At 37.4% G+C, this 23,767-nt stretch overlaps 1 protein-coding gene across 2 annotated transcripts in view; it reads left to right on the top strand.

Moving 5' to 3' along the window:
• hmcn1 (hemicentin 1) overlaps positions 1 to 23,767 on the top strand; it is an 88,869-nt gene that overhangs the window by 35,406 nt on the left and 29,696 nt on the right. For both annotated transcript variants that reach the window (XM_023954310.1, XM_023954311.1), the window contains exons 5-33: positions 289 to 460; positions 1,014 to 1,120; positions 3,459 to 3,579; positions 3,674 to 3,937; positions 4,028 to 4,172; positions 4,610 to 4,731; positions 7,932 to 8,201; positions 10,193 to 10,334; positions 10,473 to 10,600; positions 10,699 to 10,812; positions 11,190 to 11,348; positions 11,857 to 12,048; positions 12,128 to 12,223; positions 14,119 to 14,246; positions 14,348 to 14,492; positions 15,373 to 15,485; positions 15,892 to 16,051; positions 16,204 to 16,369; positions 17,815 to 17,942; positions 18,543 to 18,794; positions 19,209 to 19,304; positions 19,444 to 19,638; positions 19,750 to 19,880; positions 20,406 to 20,553; positions 20,810 to 20,936; positions 21,034 to 21,188; positions 21,299 to 21,577; positions 23,203 to 23,484; positions 23,638 to 23,746. In XM_023954310.1, coding sequence (XP_023810078.1) covers positions 289 to 460; positions 1,014 to 1,120; positions 3,459 to 3,579; positions 3,674 to 3,937; positions 4,028 to 4,172; positions 4,610 to 4,731; positions 7,932 to 8,201; positions 10,193 to 10,334; positions 10,473 to 10,600; positions 10,699 to 10,812; positions 11,190 to 11,348; positions 11,857 to 12,048; positions 12,128 to 12,223; positions 14,119 to 14,246; positions 14,348 to 14,492; positions 15,373 to 15,485; positions 15,892 to 16,051; positions 16,204 to 16,369; positions 17,815 to 17,942; positions 18,543 to 18,794; positions 19,209 to 19,304; positions 19,444 to 19,638; positions 19,750 to 19,880; positions 20,406 to 20,553; positions 20,810 to 20,936; positions 21,034 to 21,188; positions 21,299 to 21,577; positions 23,203 to 23,484; positions 23,638 to 23,746 — 4,646 coding nt within the window. The remainder of the gene's footprint in view (positions 1 to 288; positions 461 to 1,013; positions 1,121 to 3,458; positions 3,580 to 3,673; positions 3,938 to 4,027; positions 4,173 to 4,609; positions 4,732 to 7,931; positions 8,202 to 10,192; positions 10,335 to 10,472; positions 10,601 to 10,698; positions 10,813 to 11,189; positions 11,349 to 11,856; positions 12,049 to 12,127; positions 12,224 to 14,118; positions 14,247 to 14,347; positions 14,493 to 15,372; positions 15,486 to 15,891; positions 16,052 to 16,203; positions 16,370 to 17,814; positions 17,943 to 18,542; positions 18,795 to 19,208; positions 19,305 to 19,443; positions 19,639 to 19,749; positions 19,881 to 20,405; positions 20,554 to 20,809; positions 20,937 to 21,033; positions 21,189 to 21,298; positions 21,578 to 23,202; positions 23,485 to 23,637; positions 23,747 to 23,767) is intronic.

The following is a 23,767-nucleotide window of genomic DNA, read 5'->3' as shown; positions in this document are numbered from 1 at the left end:
TGCAAATAAATTCATGCACGCAAGGATAAATGCATGACCCCATAAAAAATGCAATACTTTGGTAAAGCATATTTTCATCAGCAGTCCTTAAACAGAAAAAAACAGTCTTCACAGTGCGACAGTTGTTACAGTGTGTACAATATTATAAAGATTTATTTTCAGAAATAAAAACAATATGCCTTGTCTTGCTCTAGTTAAAGGGTAAGCAATAATACCAGGTTACAGGCAGAGTTTTCAAATGTTTTAAGTCAACTTGTGCACTTTTACATTTTTCTGCTGTTGCTACAGGTTCTTAAATGGGTAGAAGAAGCTGTCCAGTCCTCAAAGGTCCACCTGCTGTCCACTGATCACTTCAGTCAAGTGAGCAACACTTGGCAGTTGCCCTTTGACCCAAGCCTGAAGGAAGTTACTGTGGCTCTCAGTGGTCCAGCCCCTGACATTGAGATATTAAATCCTCTGGGTAGGCTATGCTTCCCCCAGCAGTAAATTGTTTTCATTTATTGTTGAGGTCACTTTTTTGTAATTTGATGAGCAAAACATAAATGACTCCATACAAGACTTTTAGACTGTTTTAGATTTTAATTTTTTAAATAACTGCAATAAATCAAATTCAAATCCAGTACTTTCAATGCAGCAAACTCTAACCATAATTCGTTTGTACAGTTTTATTGCAGAGCCCTGAAAGGCCAAACCATTTTTCCAGGTGGATTCAGCTCATTAACTTGACAGACATGATGACATTAGAATGTCAGGGGAGTAATTTGGAAACACGGGCACCGGTAGCAGCGGCTAGCCGAGACCAATTAAAAAGTTTGAGTGCATCGCTTAAGCATCATTCAAGATCTGTGCAAATGTGTTTTGTTCGTCTTTTTTGTTTCATTGCATTAAAACACACTTCAACCTTAGGATATCTCATTTATATGCACACCATTAGAGGTTAGGAAGGGATCTTGAATAAGGCAAAGCTGCAGGAAGGGTAAAAAATGATCTCTGCTTCCATATCTGCCTTCCAGGGAAGGTTGTGGGGCAGAAAGACGGTCTGACTGAGCTGCTGCACATCCCCAACTCTGCCAAAGTTGTCAACATTAAAGAGCCACAGGCAGGAATGTGGTCTGTCAAGGTAAACAACACATTTTGTTAGCCTTAGTCCACAAATAAGAAAATTAGGGGCTTAGCACAAATACTCTGGGAACATAACTTTGAAATGTGATCATTTATTTCTTTTTTTGTCCTTATTAGTATTTCTAAGTTTTGTTTCTGCAGAAATGCATACAGATTCAGGTGCACGTGTCATCAGGTCGTAAGACATGTATATTGATGAAATAACCTTTTTGTCAACTAAGATGTTTTTTCTTTTAGAAAAACAAACTTGAGATACGAGTATTTTATGTAAAACTACTTTAAAGATGAGCATACGTTTTGTTTACTACCCGCTATATTTTTGTTTGGCACCATTGCTAGCGGTTTGAAACTGTCCTACTTGTGCTAATGTTAATTCTGAACATACTGCTCATTTAATTGTTTTCTCAGCAAGCCAAATGCATGGAAAAAATTTTATCTGAATGATTTGCTTATGGTTCCCTGGCATCCTGTTGTTGGAAAATTTCACTGATTTCTGTTTCATAATATCTTAAAAATTGGGTGATTTACAATAATTTGAAGGAAAATATATCAGAACAATCAAACTTAGCAATTTTATAAGCTGTTCTCAGTGAGATTTAGATTATTTTTGGAAGCTATCAAACTTAAGGGCCAAACTTTAATAGTTTGAAAACTACTGCAGTTGTCGTTGGCACGGACTTGTCTAGTTAATCCTTTTAAATAAAGTTTTCCAGCTGTGTATGCAAGTCGTTTGATTGAGACTTTTGTTGTGCTCTATTATGTGCAAAGAATTTATTTTACATAGAAAATTAACAAAGTATAAAAATTATATATGTATACTTAGTACAAAAGAGTAAAATTAAATAAAGCCTTGCAGTTATAAAATACTCTGAATTAAACGTTTTGGAAAATAATGTTAAACATTTTCTTGTTCCAGAAGGAAGGAAACTACCTGTTTTTCTTGGCTTTCTTTTATCTACTGCTGCATGTTTTTCCCTTCTTTCTTTCTTTTGCACATGTTTTTTTGATAGTTTAAACCAGGGCGGCTTAATCTAACTTCTTAAGATCTACAACTCTGCCTGTTTGCCATGTCTCCCAGCTCATTTAGGTCAATTTCCCTTTTCCAAATACTGCAGTTAGGTCACAGTAGCCACAATTTTCCTACATTTTCTCAATAAAATAGAGAAAGAAAACAAAAAATAACCATCACTATTACACACCTTTGAGTCAACATGTACCAGTGGTTTTGGATGTAGGTGGATTAGTTTGTCTTGTGCATTGATAATTGGTTAGAGGTCCGCTGTAATGAAAAATACTTTTCTATTTTTACAGCATGGCCTTCCCAAGACCTGTTCCCAAGTAATTGACTAATGTAGAAGAAGCTGAAAATTCTTTGATGAATCTGAAAGCAGATTTGATATCTGACCAGTGTATCATGCTTCATGTTAGCCAGCTCCTTTTTGTCCTGGAGCCTTTTTTGGCCCAGCTGTTGGGTGCTTCCATTACAGAAAAATCCTCATTATAAGATAAGAGGTCAAATCTGTATCAATGCTTAAGCATCTCAGTGACAACTGAAAGCTGAGTAATGTCAATGATGTTAAGAAAGTCTACAAAAATCAGTAACAAATCTTCCACTATTAAAATCTTACATGACAGCAGGGCAAGATCATATTTACTTTGTTTCTTTCAGGTACAATTTGATCATTGCAAAACACAGAGAACCCATTCGGTCTCTTTAATTTCATGCAATTGTGCAGTAAATGATAGCTCAGGATTGCAGGCCCCCCTTTCTGCCTTGTGACATAAGCATCAAGGTGTTTCACCTTAGGTGAGGAGTTTCCGTCTCTCACCAACATATACTTCAGAGCAATTACTTTGCCTCTATTTTAGCAAAGCTTCAAAAGACCCATGCACGATGAAGACCACATGAGCCGCCATCCACTCTGATTATAGTGTTTGTTGAACAGTCATCCGTGAATGCCAGAGTGAATGGGTCATCTCTAAATGTTTTATAAGCTCAGGTTGGAGGTTATTGACAGCAAACATCGACTTGCTCACTGTGGCCTGTCTGTACACGAGGGGACTGTTGGATTACAAAAGGCTGCAGCACAGCATTCCTGAAGTTGTGTCTGTCATTAAAGCCACTGGGGCCTGCTTTTAATGCAACAACTGCTCTGTTTGACTGCTCTTATCTCCATTCGACATCAGTTTGGGGTGTTAGAGGTCCTACATTGGACCAAAAGTCGATTCTTCCAATTTAAAAATGTTTTTTTCATTTTATCTAAATGATTTTTTTTTTACATTGTCAGATAAATAATCCTAAAGTGGACATGCTGTTTGTTTTCCTTTGAATCCAGACCTCTAGTGAAGGAAGGCACTCGGTCCGAATCTCAGGCCTGAGTAACATTGATTTCAGAGCTGGATTTTCACGAAAACCCACCCTGGATTTTAAAATGACATCCAGTAGGCCAGTTCAAGGTAATTCCCATTCTTTTTAAAATTTAGTTTCACTTGTTTTGTTCACTTTTTGGAAAAACAGAAACACTTAGAGTTTGTAATGTCTCCTTTGCAGGTATTCCCACACATGTCCTCATGAACACCACTGGACTTTCTCCTCCTGCTCGGCCTGACCGGTTAGAACTCCTCACAGTCACTGGCGAAGTGATCAAAACCTTGCCGATCCGATACTACCCCGAGCGCTTGCCCTATAGCCTTTGGAACATCACTGAGTTTGTCCCACCCAACCAGGCTTTCTTCCTGCGGGTAACCGGATACGATCGCAACGGCTTTCTGTTCCAGAGAGTCTCCAGCGTGTCTTTTTCCAGCATCATTCCAAGTTGGTGAAGCTTGCTCTGATCTATTTCTATAAAAAAATTTGTGCTAATTTGTATGACTTACTTTCTTCTCATCTGTATATGTTGCATAGATGCACCTACAGTGCTGATGCCAGCCACAACTATCGGCTATTACCTCCAAAGAGGGAGTGTGGTGTGCCATGTTGAGAGTTTGATACCCTTCACTCTGCGCTTTAGCAGGGATGGAAAGCGGCTGGGAGAAGATCAACTATTCAGGTGAGCACAGTTGTAGGAAAAGTGCCCCTCACAGCCCCAGCCTAACATTAGAGATGCAACAAAAATGGCGAGCAATATTGGAGCTATCCAGCCATACAGTTTTGAGCCAGATGCAGAAAACAAAGACGTTTATGGATCTAAGGCAGTGCTTCTCAAATAGTGGGGCGGTGCGATGCCAGCGGGGGTGCGCAGGTTTTGCCGCAATATTCGCTTTTGAAAAAATTAAAATGTCGATAATACAAATAACAATTGAGCCAATATTATATATCCATGCTCATTCAACAAGTTTTTAAGATGCATCTCAGGGAATCCAAACAGGAAAAAGTTGTTGTGCCACTGTTTGCATCAAAAGCTACACAGTAATTGCCAAACAGGTCTTTTGTTACACTTTAAGAACATCCAGAAAGAAACTCAGACCTTCCTTATTTCTATTTCAGTGAATCTGACAGTGCATCATGGGAAATTGATCAGGTGACTCTGAAGGACGAAGACTACTATGAATGCATTGCCATCAGTACAGCTGGAACAGGTCGAGCTCGGACTTTTCTGGATGTATCAGGTAAGCGGATTTCAAAGTGAGAAACATTAATACACTTGTGCAAAGTAATAAATTCATTGTTGCTGTATGTACATTGCAAAAGGAGGTAGTCCAACACTAGAAATTTGACTTTTTTTGTTTCAAATCCGAAAAATAAAGCAGAAGACAGATCAAGTGTGTATTGTTGTCACAACCCTGCATTCCACTGACTTTCCCTCCGCCTGCCACAGTTGGCATGCGAGCCATAGGTTGCCTTCCCCTGGTGTAGAGCAAAGATAAGTCAAAACGACTTTAAACCTGGTAAAATATCTTGAGTGTACAGTATAAAAACAAAATTTCAAATCTTTGCAAGTATTAACTAGTGTAAGACTCAATATTATGTTATGGTGATTACTGAAATGATTATATGCAAAGAAAGCCCACAGAGCAGACAGACTTAATCTTTATTACATCGCGTTAAACGGACTGCAGCACTGACAATTGTTAGTTCACTGTAGGACGGGAGTTTATTTTAATTAACAAGCTATGGAGAGCTGTTCTGTATCACTGGCTTTAATGAGCCCGGACCGCTGGAGAGAAATGCTCACAGCCTGGCAAGCATTAGACTGTCGACACGTACGGTTGGTGTGTGATGGATCTGCTGGCAGCGCAGAGATGTTCAATGCTCAGTGCTCTGGATCAAAAACAACACTTAACGGAGCACCCATAAGGAAAAGCCAAGTCCCATAAGTGAACATACAGTACAGACCAAAAGTTTAATTCTTTTGAATGAGAAGGTGTGTCCAAACGTTTGGTCTGTACTGTATGCAGCAGCATCAACATCTGTGCTTCCTAGAACGATATATGTGTAAATCAACAAAAACATCACATTAGCTGATACCTTTTACCCATGCAGAGACTGAGCTCCAAAGCAGAATCAATGTAACAAACACACACATAAAACTCATAAATAGTGAGGAGAAGACAGATATGAGTATTGCATTGTCAAAATGTTGAGTAAAGTCACAATCAAAGGAAATGCACCATAAATCAGAGTTTTAGTCTCCCTGTTGGGAATTGTTGAATTTCGCTTTGTCCACATCCTTTTGTGTGGTTAACTTATTTTCAAACCCAAACAATTTTCTATTGGGAGAGATGGGAAATTCCATCCCAGTTTGACTGCCAACTGTCTTTGCTCTCCAGAGAAGTTTTTACTTGATGAAATTCATCAGTAGGATGAATGTCATGCAGAGAGGAGGAAGCAAGGGAGAAAAGCAGTAAAGGTCAAAGACAGTGTGTGAAACAGAATAACACTGGAAGGAAGTCAAGCCAGAGACATGATTACTCTAACTCCTCTCTTCTATTTATCTATCTGTGCTATGTATCTCAGCCACATCTTGACAGGTTTCTTTGTTTTGTACATGTATACTCACCTGCCAGATTTGTGTCTTCATAATCCCAGGAAACTGTTGAAATCTCAGATATCCTTCCTTTATTAGCCTTGCAGAGCCTCTTCCTAATATCTGTTTTTTCTCTTTTTCTTCTCACGTTGCAGTCAACGTAGTTCTGCTCTGCTGTTGGGCAGAGCTGTAAAATGATTGTCAATAAACTGAGCCAGGAAAACTGCGTTTCTGACAAGATGACGAAAAAAGAGATGTACACATGTAGAAACAAACAGACTTTAAAAAAAATCAGAAGTTGTTTTACAACACTGGAGACTGCAGATACTTTTTTGTGTTCTTATTTACATTATCAGAAAATAATTAAAATGTTTTACGACTGTTTCTGTAAAAATTCTTTTTTACTAAAAAGCAGGATACCTTTTTTAAAAGTAAACAAAAATTTTTCGAATTTTACTTTTTTAAATTCAAATTTCATTCCAGCAATGAAAAATCTTCAACTATAAGCAACAAAAGACAGCTGAAGTGTGAGGATGACAGTGACAGTTTGACAGTGATATTTATGTTTTGGTATCATCAACCTGTCACAGCCACTCAAGATTGATAATAGCAATTATCCACAGCTGTTTTTATTTCTGTTAATTGTACTCAGCAATATAAAGGTCTTGTTCTCAGCTTGTTCTTGTCTGGTCATCTGCATTGTCACCTTTTTGGTTCTCCATGGATTTGGCCAGGTTTTGGTTTCTGCCACCAAGCCTACATATTGGGTCCTAGACCAGCAGTATCTGACACAAAGAATGTTTCATTGATATGAAAGAGCCGCTAGAAGATTAAAGAACTGATCAGATTTATTTTGAGCACCAAGTACAGGAAGGAAAGAATAAGGCTGAGCTTTACATAATCAATGTCTTCCGGGTTTTTGTGTCTATAAGACAGGCTAGAAATGTAAGGAGTTGAAGAAAACATTAATCATTATATTTCTCTACTGTTGCTGATGAAAATGCTGATCATTGGTAAAATAAAGATTAAAAACATAGAAAAATGTATTTTAAATTCCCACTACATAAAATGTTGGTCTATATTTGATATTTCTGACCTAATGTAGCATGTGCAGCGATTATGGTTTAAAAAAATAAACTGTTAAAGGTAATAAGTTTTCTTTTAACTCCCTTTTCAGCTTTATTTGTGACTTAAATATATATCTATATACAACACATTTACAGCATTTAATTGTTTAAAATTTTGAATTTAAATTATAGTTTTCTATATTTACTCTAAAAAAAACACACATTTGAGTCTTTATGGTTTATAAAATAATTAAATCTATGGAACATCATATCTTAAGAATTGGTATACAAGAAAAATGTAAAATACAACACAGCTCACATAGTTTTGGCATTCATAGGCTGTTATGGATCAAAATTCTGTAGGAGATACCCCTGTCCACCCCTGAAAATGTCAATGGAAATTGCAATAAATAACAAAATGTCTTTTAATAAATGAGAATGAATTAAAAAAGAAATGCTCAAAGAAGACAAAAAGACAACAGTATATATTTACGCCATCTCAGGATGAAGTCCAGCAAGAGTGGCAATTTCTTAAAATATGTGTGTAAACTTAAATTTTTGCAAAACATGCCAAACTCCAATCTGTAGTCCAATTATTACATATTTAAATTTTCTTACATATTTTGATCAGCATTGTTAATATCAAGCTTCATCTAAAATTCATCTAAATTCAAGGATCTTACAGAAAGCTCTTTCTAATCTTTCACTTTCTCAGCTTGTTAGTCTTATCAGAGACTAATTGTTTTTTCTTATGTTAAATCCTTTGTCTCTGCAGAGCCTCCTCCTGCCATCACAGTGGAGGGTAACATGACTGCCTCCCCAGGGGCTCGTGTTCTCCTCACCTGCCATGTTGTCAGCACGGTCAGCTTCAACTTCACCTGGCTTCGGGGAGGTCGTGAAGCACGCTTGGACCCACGGATGAACATGCTGGGGAACCTCTCACTGCAAGTGTTCCCTGTTACTCCAGAGGATTCAGGCTGGTATTCCTGCATTGCTACAAATGAAGGAGGGGCGACAGCAGAGCGGATGTTTCTGACAGTGGAAGGTGAGAAGTGTTTGTCCAGATATGAGCACACGTACTTGTATCGCTGTCCCTTTCAGATGACTTCTTTTGTGCCATATTTCCAAAGAGAAGGACTCTAATCCAAATACAGCTTTTTCAAACTTAGAGGCCTCTCCTAAAATGAGCCCTTCCTCTTTTCCTCCCTTTCCAACTATAACTTATCTTAATACTTCAAAATTGTGTTAAAATTATTATTATGAGGCAACACTATAAAGTGGGGATCTCTACATCAACAAAACCTAGTTTGTAAAAAGTAATAGTAATAGGAACAGAATTGTTTTTGGACTAAATTACATCATGTGAGAAACTGCATAGGTACCTAAGGTTACTAAAACACAAATTTAGCAAAGAGTTTCAGTCAAAAATATATTAGGATTTCAGACTGAGGCATTAATAATGATTTAAAGAACTTTATCTTTGTGTTTTTTTGTTTGACAAATCCACCAATTTTAGAGGAGCACTTATTCCTGCAACTTAAACTTTGTTTTTGTTTTGTTTTGTTAGTTTCTTAAATTTGTAACTTAACTTTTTCCAGAATGCCCTTTTTCTTTCAGGTGTTTTATGAATCTTTGTTGGATTTTCCTTTAATTTGACAGCTTTTTCCAGAACATTCCCTAATTACTTTTTGGTTTGCTCCAGGTTTTTTTACTCTCTTTTATCTAGGTGTAAAAATAAAGTCAATTACTTGCTGTTATTTATCAGCAGCTAGGTGGACATATAGATAGAATGGTATAGACTAATTACTGATGGCAATTTCAATATGAAAAAAGAAGGTTGATTAATGTCAGTATGCTAACACTTTTTGTTCCAGGATTGTCTTGCGTGGTTTAGTTTATTGTGATACAAAAAGATAACAAAACAAAACACATTTTATGCACCATGTTTTTGGCTTGTAGAGTGCGCTGCTCTGCTGGAGGCAGCATGAACATTTTATTCCATGCAGTGGTTATCTGACAAAGTCAAACCTTTAAAAAATCGAAAGTATTTTATATGGTTTATTGGTTGCAAGTATCTGGCAAATGTGCTGTATATCTTTTAATCTGTGACACAATTAAAGCTGAAGTCCCTGAACATTACTCTGCACATTATTTTTACATCAACCTTTTAAACTTGAGGCTTTGGGCTGTAGAGGATTGTTATTATTTTGATTTGATTTGATTTGAAATGGTTTATTTCAAGCAATCAAATAAGAATAATACACAACAACTATACAATCATCAGTTATATATGCATAAAGTGACGAGTCAAAATTATGATATTTAGAGATATCAATAAATATTGCTTGAAAGTTATAAGCCTGGAGTGACGGGAGGACAATTCAAATGTGTTTATTATTAAACACATTTCCTCTGTTGACTTGCTTGTATTCTTTTAATAGATGACAAAGAAAGAAGAGCAAATTCTGTTTAAAAAAAAAAAAAAAAAAGCTTGATATTAAATTCCACTCACAATCTTGTACTTTTGGATGTGTGTGTCCCTGGAAAAGTATCCCACATTGATTCTTCAAACAGCTGGAGAGGTCAGAGGTGACCTGAACAGTGGGAACAGAATATAGAAATCACAGCCTTGCACATCATAAATCAAATGGAAACTCTCTAGAGTCAACAGTGCCTCTGGATTGAAAGTTCCTTTCTGTTTTACCGATAAAAAAGGTGAAGGACATGCTGAGAAACATTACTGGTTGTAGCAGTCATCACTCTTCCTGCAGCGGAGACAATAGAAATTTAGGCAGCCTTCCACCTGGAGTTTTGAAAAGGGCCTTTTTCCAGCAGTATGTGGTAATGTGGTAACATCCCTTCTTAGTATTTCCGAAATCCCACAGCAGCCCTAAAATTAAATTTACAACTTCAGCATTGTTTTCTTTGTTGTTTTGATTAATTTTCTTCTACCTTTACTGCTGAGCTGTTGGGGGTGTAGCAGACAACAGACATGGTAAATCTTTTTTTTTTTGTGATGCTCCCCTTCTTGTGTAGACGTCCCACGGGTGTCAGTGGAACCACAGAATCAGACCTTTATGGTTGGAGATGATGTGAGGATTCAGTGTTCAGCCAGTGGCTACCCTTCACCCCGGCTGGTCTGGACCCACAATGACATGTTTATTGTGGCATCAAGCAGGTGGTTACACCTTTTCGTGCCTAAATAACTTTCTTTGATTTAGCTCCACAATTTAACATACAGTTATTGTAAAAGAAATAAGTACTAATTTTATGTTAGGGGTTTAGCCTCAATATGTCTGGTAATCATAATTTTCAGACACAGGATGACAAATGATGGCGCTCTGATTATAAGAAACTCAGAGAGGAAGGATGGAGGAGTGTATCGCTGCTTGGCCAGCAATCAAGCTGGTACTGACACAGCTAGCTCCATTCTCACTTATGTTGGTGAGTGCTACAGAGACAAAAAAAAAACAACTAAAGAATTGTCATTTGTCTAGATTTTACTCATCGTTTGTGTATTTTTAATGCGTTTTCTCATCTAGAGCCTCCTGTGGTAACAGTAGCTTTAAGCGAGATCCTCATTGGCATCGGAGAAACCACATTAATGGCCTGTTCAGCATCTGGAGTTCCTTTGCCTGAGATCAAGTGGTATAAAGGTACAACCTTAGAATATGAAGTAAACCTTTGAAAATTCTCAACAGTATATAAACTATTTTGACATTTTATAATAGAAAAGATGAACAAACAATTCCTGAAAAAAAGCCATCTTGTGTGTTTTTTAACTATGTTTTATTAAGGAAAAATTTTGAGAACCCAGAGAAACTTAAAGTTCCATAGGTTTTATTTGTCTCATACCACATTAAAATGAAATGTTGATGGATAGAGGAATGTTTTTTTATCTCAGGCTCACCAATGTCCTTTAGAAATATATTCTTCATATACTTTAATACAATAGGAAGTGTTTGCCTGTTTTTGTCTCAAATATAGAAAGAGTATTTCCTACCAACTTTTTGTTTTACTTGTTTATTACAAGGTGGTGTTCAATTATATTCTTCCTCCGTCCTGGAGGTGGATCTATTGGGGGGAACACTCACCATCAAGCAAACCCAGCCAGGTGATGCAGGAGATTACACCTGTGTAGCTGTCAATGCTGTGGGCTCCTCATCGGGAACAATTTCTCTAGACGTAGGAGGTCAGATGAAGCACCAAACTTCTTTAAAATAAGTTTTTGTGATGCTTAATATGGTTCTACAACTGAGTTTCAAACTGTTTATTTGATCACTCTGAATTTTCACTCAAACAACATTTAGACATCTGTGTTTTGTTCCTTTTTTAATTTTTAAACCAAATAATTTATTTGAAAGGATTACATTTAGCAGTTTTTGCATCAAAATAGACAATCCGATGACTATCTCATGTGCAGGTAGTACAGAAAAATCATGTTGTTGCTAAACGTAGCATTAGGAAACTGTTTTCAATTTTCCCCCTCAAAAAATAATCCATACTGGTCCAATTTAGATTTGTAGTTCATGCAACATTAGAATATTTTCACATTATATTCTATCTGTACTATCACCATATTTAAAAGCACCAATAGTGGTTTTTGGTAGACTTTGATATGTGGTTTGGTCAAAAAGACAGTTTTCCAAAGCTTTATTGGAAATCACTTTGCTTAATGTTTTTTTTTACCTTCTTTCTAGCTGCACCCAAGTTTGCTCAAGAGCTGTCAGATGTGGCTTCAGACATTAGCTCAAACGTGACTCTGCAGTGTCGAGCTGAAGGACACCCAGAGCCTCAGATTACCTGGAGGAGAGCAGACGGCTACTCTCTTTTCAACAGACCCCGGTTACATGGAAGCATCTTACAAAAGAAGGGAGATCTGCACATCATTAGTACGTTTATTAATCTCTTAAAGGAGCCTGCTTTCACCTCAAAATAAATGCTGATCATGTATGACTTTTTTTCTGTCAGATCTTTGGGTGGATGATGAAGCAGAGTACATCTGTGAGGCACAAAACCAATTTGGGAGGATTCAAACCCAGGCCACCATCACTGTGACCGGACTTGGTAAATACCTGTTTACTTTTCTTAAAACAATTGTTACAAGTATTGTTCTGTTTCTCAAAGAACAGGACAGTTTCTCCTATTTTTGAGTGTAAACAGCTAACATGGCACAAACTTTCCAGAATCATGCTTTGCTGATTTGCTGATCACTGTAAAACACCTCTGAAAGAGTCTGGTGGACAAAAAGCGTTTTTTCTGTTCTTTATCTTAATCAAGTTTTACTTCCCAAACTTAGTTTGACTTTTACACACTCAGAATTTAAACCATTATTGTTTTGTTTTGCTTTGCTGACATGCAATCCTCTGAGGACAATCCGGACCAGCTGGAAATGCAATCACAACAGCTAATGGTTTGGAGCAATTTTTCCTGAAATGAACCAGAAACTGTACAGGAAAAGCAGTAAAATAAAAACCTGACTGGAGTGAAAATGCAAGAAGATTACATCATTTACAATTTTTACTGGATGTTCATATTTGCACTGTGGCGAACCCCACCAGAGTTCAGTTGCAGGCAGACCCTTATCTTGGTCTGCATGAGAGCTCAGAAAAAGCTTTTCACATCAAACAGCTCATTGTAGAAACAGCAATCAGGCCATTACAAGTTTCAGAAGTAGAGCTAAATATTTGTGTCAGACCAGAAAATAAATTATTTGAAAAGTGGCTGCTTGACTCCCCCTACTCTAGCTAGATTGCAAAGACAGCCAAAAACAAAATTCAAAAATTAGTTTTATTACATTTTAAACTGTGTTGTCCTCCTTTTCTGCTCATTTACATTTTTATAATCAAATCTTTAAAGAGGTGTGTCTGTCATCAAAGATTTACTGATTTGTGATGAATTTTCCTTTAAGAGAATAAAAAACGTCTTTGTGGTTACGAGCGATCCCACAATTCTCGGTTTAGAACTGAACCGTACCAATAAACCAAATCGTGGGGTAAGTAAATTTGTTGCATTTACTGCATACCACTATGTTTGCTTTGAAAGTGTCATATAAATGTTGTTCTAAATTTTGGTTGGATTTATTATTTCTAGTTTTATTACTTTACACCAGGTTTAAAATTAGGGTTTGTCATCAAACTCCACTTAGAGATTTCATTTTTTTTTCAAAATTTTTTTTGGTTGTTATTTTGTATAACTCAAATCATATTTAGAACAAAAACAAAACTGGGACTCAAAAATTGAGGCTTGAACCGAATCATGTGGAAAGTTAATCATTGCATCCTTAGTGGCTACATCTGTTTGCATGTCTTTGCATGTGCCTTTCAGCGTTTACATGTGAGTGTGGGTGTGTGCAAACACGTGTGCCTTGTTAACTACCTCTCTGTCACTAGTTCTCCACACGCTGAGCTTTTAGATGTGGGCCAAAGGTTAGAAAGTACAAACACCCCCACATCACATTTATCCCCGGCCCCAATTCTTCGTTTCTGCGCTGACAGAATTCCCTCTACAGGTCTCCACACCCTGTGCAGAAGCTGCTCATGCAGCCGTTTTATCAAGTTCATGTTTGCACGTGTCTCCAGAGTTTTTGTGAAGTTTGAACCCTGTAGTAACATTGCATCTATCATATTACGTTATATAAATGCCATTCTACGTAAGTGTTTTGTTTGCTTCTATGTACAGTATGTATATATGTTAGATATGTATTTAATGTTGTATGAGAAGAAATGTGTGTACATACAGGGGGGGGGGTGTATCAAAAGGTAAATCAAAACGGATGTGACAATGTGACAGCATTTTATTTTATTATTTTTACCTTAAAAATTGTAAGAAAGTATGCTTATGTATGAGAAATACCGTAAATTATTCTAACTGCACAGTATTTCCAATGTATTTCCCACCAGTAAAAGTAGAGCTGATTTCAGATTTTTTGATTGCTCATACTTACATTCTGTTTTCTGCAGTACCACCTGTCATTGCAGCGAGTCCAGCTGTGATCAATGTAATGGATGGCCAGCAGCTGACACTTCCCTGTGTGTTACTGGCTGGAAATCCACTTCCCGAGAGGCAGTGGCTGCACAACTATGGCTTGGTAAAATAAAAGACTCATGGGTTTGGTTTTAGTTCTTACTTTTAGGGTTTATACAAATATCTTGAAACTTAATCAAACCTGTTTTACCTGTAATCTGTTAGGTGACCTCAGACCAGTATGTAACAGTGAGGATGGATGGAAGTTTGCATATTGAAAGAGTTGGGCTGGGTGATGAGGGTGACTACATCTGTTTGGCTGAAAATGTTGTTGGATCTGCCAACCACACAACCGCAGTCAACATTCACGGTAATATACCCAGCACAACAAAATATTTTAAAATTTGAGTATTTTTTCACTTTAAAAAAAAAACGATAATTACAAGAAAAACTTGAAACTGAGTCTGCAGGCCTTTGAACAAATTTCATGCCATGCCTAATCAGGGTGAAATATTCTATTTTGCTACTTTGATAAGGGTAAATGTACTGTGTGAAAAATTTCTCGTGCGAAATGTTCTAATTCAGTTTGCACCAACATAAATTGCTGCTTCTGGGCCTCCTCACCTGTGTTTAGACTTACTCCAGTGAATGGCTTAATAAAAGCTTTGCAGCTGCACTGAGTATGCCCAGTCTGTTTGTGACCATCTGACTTGACAGATTGGAGTCAAGGAGGACAGCAAGAAAAAACCCCTAACATAAAAACATTTAAACATTATCAGAAACCAAGAGGGGGACACTTAGCATCTGCACGATGACAGAGAGCACAGCGAGGGAGGATGTCCAGGGAAAACAAGACAGTCACAAAATCATTTAAAACTTCTCAGGCCTACAGCATCATGCAAAATACTTGGCTCAATAACATTGCAACAAAGGAGCACCTCTTTTTTTTCTATTAGCTTTCTTCATTCACTCTGCTTGAAGCCATTCCTGTCTACACAAATATATTCCTCATGAACAAAAAATTGGTCGTAGTCGTAATGTATAAACATATGTGTATTTAGTATGTTTTTGTTGTTTTTGTTAGTTGGAGATTATTTCTTAGTGTAATAGAGCACAACACAAAGACAACAGGTAGAATAAATGTCATTAATACTGTTTATCCATACATGTATAGCACAGCAACCATCATGCACACAGTTAATGTAATATTTGTGTTGTAAATTAATGCACTATTTGCCCTGTGTCTACAGTGATTCCTACCATTCAACATGGTCCTCAAGTGTTTAGTACAATTGAAGGCATCCCCATATCTCTGCCTTGCCGGGCCAATGGGGTACCACGTCCGGATGTTGCATGGACCAAGGTCTGTGTTGTCATTAACTTTGTAAAAACTAAAGCACAAACAAACACATCTTTTTGTCAGAAAATGGGCTGCTCTAACAAATCACCTCCATTAGTGTCTCTAAGCAGCTAATTTGTAACTAGAAATGTGGGATTTCCTTTTGTCTGTTTCATTTTAATTTTTCACTGGCATGTTTGAATGGGTCAACTTTTTGTTGTTAAGTGAACAGTGCAGTTAGGATGTGTAATATAAGACCAAGGCATATTGTGCACCAGCAGATGTGAAAACACATGTAGTTAAGAAAATCTTTATGCAACAACAGGACATTTGACTTGCTTTGCTGTAACTATTTTTTAGATGTTATTTTAAGCTTTTATCAACTAAACAAAATAAAAACAAAAAATTACATCTGCTTTAATTTTTTTAGGGTAAAAAGCGGTTAAATGTGGGTGGTCCATCTTTCTCTTTGGATCCTGATGGAAATCTTCTTATCAACTCTCCTTCTGGAAATGAAACTGGAGAGTTTACCTGCACAGCTTCCAACGCTGCTGGCTCTGCGTCCAGAAAAGTCCAGCTCACAGTTTATGGTAAACCTCTCAAAGGATGGGATGAAGTCAGCATCAAAATGAAAGCCTAAATGTGGCATTCCACTTTAATTTATCACTCCGATTTCACAGTTGTTACTAAATCTCACAACACAACAGTCGGGGTGTAATCACATGTGTGTCTGCCTCACTAGTCCGACCTAGATCCAGTTCTGATGGGACTAGAGATTCATCACAGCCCGTGAAGATCTCGGTGATTGAAGGGGAAGATGCTTTGCTGCCTTGTGATGTTCGCAGTGTCCCCCCTCCTACCATTAGCTGGGCCAAGGGGAAGCAGCTCATCTCCCCATTTTCACCCAGGTAAAACCAGTCATTGTCTACAGTATTACTAACTGAAATTTAGTATTGCTGTTAAATTGAATCTCTTGAGGTGAAAAGGAGAAAATGCTTGTGTAACTGTGAGTTTTAAAACTAACATGTCCTTAACAGTTAGCATAAAATTAATGACTTTTGATTAGCTCCTTTTTTATATTTGTTTTTTATTAATTTATTTTGAACTAGAACGATAAAATAAGCATCACAAACAGAAGTACAATGTTAAACAACAGCATTCACAATTCGAGAAGGGCTTTAAAAAAAGTTTTGGAGTACTTATCAAGTCCAAGCCTTTTTTCTTTTTCTTTTTTAACTCAATCCAAACTAAAAAAAATAACAGAGTACTCATTCTATATTTTAGCTTTAAATTTGTTTATTTGGAGAAAATTTGTCATATCTTTGCTACATCTGTTTCTAAACCCCTCTTGTTGAAATAGAGTGTACCTTTCATTTGTACATACAGCTGATTTAATGAAAATATTTTAACCTCTTAAACTGTATATGTAATCTCTTAGACAAAATGTGTTATGACTATTGGTTACTTTAAACTTATTTTGAGAGGAAAAATAAGTTCTGTCTCATCCATCCATCTTCAGAACCTGCTGAATCCCCTTTGGGGTCACAGGGTTGAGCCAACCCAGCTACTGTTGGGCAAAGGTGGGGTAACCCGTGAATAGGTCACCAGTCACACAATCACATGCACACCTAGGGACAATTTAGAGACACCAATCAACCTATGAAGTGTGTTTTATACTGTGGGAGAAATTCCACAGTCCCTGGAGAAAACTTGCACAGGAGAGGAGAACATGGAAACTTCACACAGAAAGGACCCAGCTGGGATTTTAATCAGCGCCAACCGCTACTCCACCATACACCCTTTTGTAAGATGTTGTTGCTCACCATATCCCCTCAGAAGTCGCCACAGTGAATCAGCTTTATAAGTACTGCTGCTATTGAATCCAAAGCAACCATTTTTGTGAAAAATAATGCCTGATACTGGAAAAGTTTCATTTCTACCCATCACTCTAACATGTAGTGTAAAACAAACATTTGTGAAGATCATCTTTGTGATTTGTTGCAGACTGAAGAGTCCACCCATCTTCATTGCACTATTTTGTCTAAGAGGAACAGTTTGTGGTTTTATAAATAAATGAGTCATCCTCATTTTCTGTGGCCTGGTGTGTTTATTGTGGGTCTGCCACATTAACTGTGATTATATGGTTGATGGTGAATCATTAAGAATTACTGTGTTGTCTAATAACAGTAATATTGTTTAACAGTAAGCCCTTTAGTGAAAATTATTGTCTGTAATTTTTCTTTCCTTGCCTTGCAAGTACAGTCATTGCTTGGACTTTCCCTCCACTGTTTGATGGATCAACCCTCTTCTGTGCATACACACTAATGCAGGATGTTGTTGTTGCTCTCCTCAGACATATCCAGCTGTCCTCTGGTTCCATGAAGATCCTGGAGACTAGAGTGTCAGACAGTGGATTTTATGTTTGTGTTGCTTCTAACATTGCTGGTAACCTGACACTGTCCACTGAGCTGAGTGTGATTGGTAAGTTCCTAATTCCTTACAAGAACTACATCGTGACGCTAAAGAACTTTTACTTCAAGAACCACTCCAATCATCTTTTGATCTATTGTAAAAGCGTTCCCAGTGGTCTTTTATTTATGATTATGATGTTTTGGGCCAAAATCAAACATCGTTTCTGCATAGGGGGAGTAGTTTATTAGAAATCTGCCCCTGAGTTGCTGCTGCGGGGCAACCCCACCCCCCTTCCCCTCTCCATTGCAGAGGGAAGCAAGGAGTTTGTGGCCTGACCAGAGTATATTCTGTCACACATAAGTTCTTTGTCAAACAGCATTTTTTCATTAGCTCCTGATTCACAACTTTTGGATAAAGAAATACTCACAAATGCAATTTCAAGTTTCTTTATATATTTCCTCCATCATCAGAAATATGTCACAAAAACATGTTAAAAACCCCAAAAACACAATTTTCATCAGAGTGGGTCTTTAAGTAAATGTGATGTTTTACCCTTTTTTGATATATTTTAAAATGTGGCCATTTTTGGCAACACACAAGACATGAGAATTACATCACTTGCTGGTTGAATTTTTCTTTTTCTTTTTCTATCTTCCACTTGTTCTGCAGTACCCCCCAGAATTCAGCCCGGGCCCAAGGTAATGAAGGTGCAGGTGGGTCACACAGTCGAGCTTCCCTGTGTTCCAAAAGGGGTCCCAGAGCCAACAGTAACATGGACTAAAGACCTCAAAGAATATCAAGCATCACCTGATGGCAGCCTGGTGTTGAAGACTGTTACACTGGAGGATGAAGGAACATACATGTGCACAGCCTCTAACATGGCAGGCAGGGATGAGGCTCGCATTAGGGTTGTGATTCAAGGTTGGTTGCAGAATTTCTTTTACTAAATCAAATAAATAAATAATAATGTCTATGTGTGGGGTTAGCTTTTTTTAGGGGGCTTCAATAGATGAATGTTTGTTATAGCACAAAAAAGTTTTTCAAAAGCTAGTTGTTTTAAATGCATTTAGTGTTGTGTTAAAACGATTTGTAAGTCGTGCACGGGCACTCTGTAGGGACTATGTAGCTAAAAGTATTGCTTACAGTGTTACTGTGGAACTTTAAATCCATTTTTGAAGTAGCTGTGACTGGTAGAAGTGATAAAACACTTTTCCTATAGTTTATCAAGACCCAGAGTTTTTAAAAATATATACAAAATTATTTTCTATGAATTTGCAATGGTTTTCCTGAAGTTTGTATCTGTAACATATGTGAGCTCAATGTTTGCTTTTTCAGTACCCCCTGTCGTTGAAGTACTGGAGCCCCCTTTCAACAGCCCCTTACAGGAGAGAGTTGCAAACCAGCGGATTGCCTTCCCCTGCCCTGCTAAAGGTAATTTGTACTTTAAAATATGTGGTCATTTTCATATAAAAGTCTATTGTACACAACTAGCTAAAAAGTTGATTTTCTTAAATGCGAGCATTTATTCAGTTTATATTAAAGGCTATCGTTCACCCTGAATTTCTTCTAGGTTTGCCAAAGCCTGTGATTCGATGGTTGCGCAATGGCCAAGAACTGACAGGGAATGAACCGGGGGTGTCCATTTTGGAGGATGGGACCCTGTTGATTCTTGCCTCAGTTTCACCTCTGGATAATGGGGAGTATGTCTGCACTGCTGCCAATGATGCCGGATCCACTGAGAAAAAGTACCAGCTCAAAGTCAATGGTGATTGATTTGCTTTTGAAGTTATTAGCTTAATAATTCAATAAGACCATCTCTAGTATAGCCTTTATTGCCTCTTATTAGTATAATTTGTCACCTTTGACATCTCCACAGTGCCCCCAGACCTTCGTGATAGGGACATACAAGGAAACCTGTCAGTCATTGTAAACCAGCCCATCAGCTTGATGTGTGATGTTATAGGAAGTCCAACTCCTGTCATCACCTGGTACAGAGATGGGGCACCTGTAAGTGTAATTTCATTTAATAAAGATCCTAACAGTGTTTTTAAAAAATAAACGCACATAGAGGACACACTTGGAGACAATAAACACCCCTCAGCTCTGTAATTTTCATAGCCTAAACTTGTTTTTTCTTCAATAAAAAACAGAAATTTCAAACGCTGTTCTTTCATCACTTAATGAAATTAAATAAAAGCACTTGCAGAGGAAAATAAGCTCTAATTAAAGGGTATGAAATCCAGGAGTGCAGACTTTAAAGCATTGCTCTGCCTGCAATATGAATTCATGCATGCAGTTAAGTCTGAGAAGCCTTTTTTTTCACACTTTAATAATTCAAATAAACAGTTGCAGGCATCAAAGTTTCTTGGCCCATTTCAGCTCACTTGGCCATTGTGTCTATGTCTCCTGCCAGGCCCAGATTGTATCCTTTGATTTGCTAATCATGAGTGATCTCATTCAAGATTATTTGAAACATTTACTTCCAATGTCGTTTTCACTCATCTGACAAAGACTGTTTATCCTGATGGACAGGTGGTTTCTGGTAGCAACATCCAAATTCTTGACATGGGAAAAACACTGAAAGTTCTGAAGGCCATAAAGGCAGATGCAGGGAGCTACAGCTGCAAAGCCATCAACATAGCAGGAAGCACAGAAAAAGATTTTCTCCTGGATGTGATGGGTGAGTAAGGGAAGTTCGTGGTTAACTCACAGCAAGACCACAAACCTTTACGTTCACAACACTATTTTCGTTGATCAAAGCCAATTTCTTTATTTTATTTATGCTGTCTTTTACGTATAGCTAATAATTATTTTGGGATAAAAAATCCTCTTATCTTGGTGTTTACGACAGAAAAGTAAAAAATACAAATAACCTTTTTCGGAGATGCTACCTAAGACTTTACTACAGTTAAAAACACACATTTATTTTTTTTCAGTCCCACCAAAAATTGACGGATCGGACTCTCCTAAGACAGTTTCAGTGAATGTCAAAGAAGAAATAACTCTCGAGTGCAATGTACAAGGATCTCCTTTTCCCATCATCCAGTGGTTTAAAAACAGGAAGTAAGTGTTCTGATGTACTACAAAAAATTCAAAGAAAACATAAGAAATAATTGTGCAATAACTCCTGGCTCATCCTTTTTGATTCTTATCTCATTAGGCTAATGTTTCTAGGTGATTCAAATTTAGAGGTCACCAACAGGGGTCAGGTTTTGAGGATTAAAAGTGCCCGTCTGGGGGACCAGGCCCTCTACCAATGCAGTGTCTCAAATCCAGCTGGAAAACAGTCAAAAGATTTCAACCTTATTGTCTATGGTAAGTTAATGTTTCTTAGACCACAAAGCAGTTAAGTGAAATTAAATAATGTTTTGAACTGTTATGCCTCAGTAAACATGAGAATATATTTTTTTATCTCATTATGGCAGTCCCCCCCTCTATCAAAGGAGGCAACCTAACAACGGAGGTCACAGCGTTACAGGACACCACAGTGAATTTGGAGTGCGAGGCACGCGGGGTGCCGCTTCCCACAATCACCTGGTACCGAAAAGGAACAGCCGTATTGTCTAACCGACAGACTCAGTATGTGGAACGAGGTCACTTCCTGAAGATTCCTCGTGTGCAGGCGACTGATGCTGGTCAGTACACCTGCAAGGTGACCAGTGTGGCTGGTAGTGCCGAAAAGAACTACGAGCTGGAGGTCTATGGTAAATGTCTATTTGTTTTTGTTTTTTTAAATACTTGCCTGCATTTTTATCATTCTTCAACTTCTGAAATCAAAAAAGCTACAAGTACTCTTGTACAAGATCACTCCTTCATTTGCAGAAACAAATGAGGAAACTAACGTGTTGAAGATTTGTGAGAAAATTATCTCATAAATTTATTTGGTTTAGTCTGAATTTTAGATTAAGTTCATTTAAAAGATGTGTAAACAAAAGTAGGACATAATATATAAAATCACAATTTAATCTTTTTTCATACATCTTCTTCCATTTATTCCCTTTCGGGGTCACGGGGCTGCTGGAGCCTATCCCGGCCACTTGTGGGCGAAGGCAGGGGGCAATCTAATCTAATCTTTTTTCTTACTAGTCATTTGATGTGCCCCTTTCCAGTCAGCTCTTACTGTAACATGTTGTTATAATCTTGGTGCTGTTTGAGCTGGAAACTACAAATTCAAACTTCTTAGAAAATCAGAAGTGACTCAAATTTTCTTTTATATGTCTGTCAGTTTCAAAGGTATTTCTTGAAATGAAGGACGGCACTTGGAAATCCATAAAATTAAATGTCTAGGCGGTGGGAATCCTAATTTGCAACAAAAATTGCATTGAAAACTTGAGGCAGTGTAATAAGAAAACGTATTTACTTTCAAGTAATTCAACATAATTAATGATGTAACGAAGTACAAATCTCTATGTATTTTTTCATCAAGTCATGTTTTTTTACATTTGGAACATGTACAGGTTTACTGCAATTGAGGGGAATGTGGGTTCAGTGGTTTAGACCAAGACTTTAGCAAATGTTAAGTCTCGGAATTGAACCCACATCCATCAGAGCTTCAGCCACCTGCTTGTTAATAGTTCCAAAAGTTTGACTCTAAGAAATCAAGATTATTTGACACTTAAGAAGTCATGTTTTTCTTTTTTGTAACTATGCGGAGGTCTGAAGTTTGAAGTTTTAAACAGCAGTGATTTTTGTTCAAGTCTTTCAGCTTTTGCAGGCTGAAGGTCAGCCTGCAAATGCGACCAGCTCCTGGAAAAAGTACTTTAAACATGCAAAATTAGCTTGAAAGGAGTTTCAATTCCTTTGGAAAAAATAAAAAAAACCTTTTGTAAAAATTACACTACATATTTAACCTCATAAAACAGCCTGTTGGGATTATGAATAATGTATAATTAACAAAAGAATGCAAAAATTAAAAAAAAGCTGACATTCTTTTCCTGAAATATTTATTAATTTTACTACTAAATTAAATTTGTTTAATAATGAAGTCAATTGACTTAGTCCTGCATTTTAAAAAATAAAAGCGATGTAGATAAAAAAAATCTTTAAAGACGATAGAATACAGACTTCTATATTGAAAGTTTAAATTTGACAATCATAGCAAAGAGATATTCAACTATTATAAGAGACTGTAGTGTAGATCACTTTGTGAGCATCACTTCCAAAGTTATCAGTTTGGAAATTCCAAATCCCATTTGAAATTTAAACTGGCACATTGGTGTTCAGATTTTAGTCTGTAGAACTTAAATATCAGATGTAAATAAAATATATGGGACTTATTAAGGCTTCATATAAACCACATTGTTTACTTTTTTTATATTTTCCTCCACAGTGCCTCCAACCATTGTGAGGGGTGATGATGGACCCACGGAGAAAAAAGTGATTGTGGCCAAATCTCTGATCCTAGAGTGTGAGGTGGCGGGTCACCCTCCTCCCTCCATTACTTGGCTGAAAGATGGAGTCCCTGTGCGGGATGGAGAAAGCGTGCGAGTGTTTGAACAGGGGAAAAAAGTAGAAATTGTATCAGCAAGCACTTCAGACTCTGGCAGCTACGTTTGTGTGGCCACAAGCATTGCAGGAGATAAGGAGGTGAAATACGACGTCAGAGTTTTAGGTAAAAAACACTAAATAGCACCTCTGTTGGATATGGCTAAAAATGTATTTCCAACACAGATTTAAATAGTTAACCATACTGTGGATTAAATCTGCACAGGGGGACCCAATTTAATATTTAACCTATATTATTACGTATTTTTTCCTCTTTCAGTTCCCCCTTTCATTGATGGAGCTGATGATGTAACCGGGCGCACAGTTTTAATCAACAGTCCTGTGGAGCTGGAATGTGAATCCACAGGAACACCTGCACCTGTCATCACGTAAGGTGTCATTCTGACATG

The sequence above is a fragment of the Oryzias latipes genome, chromosome 4, assembly GCF_002234675.1.
Source record: "Oryzias latipes chromosome 4, ASM223467v1".
NCBI lineage: Eukaryota > Metazoa > Chordata > Actinopteri > Beloniformes > Adrianichthyidae > Oryzias > Oryzias latipes.
This window is presented reverse-complemented; position numbering and strand designations above follow the sequence as displayed.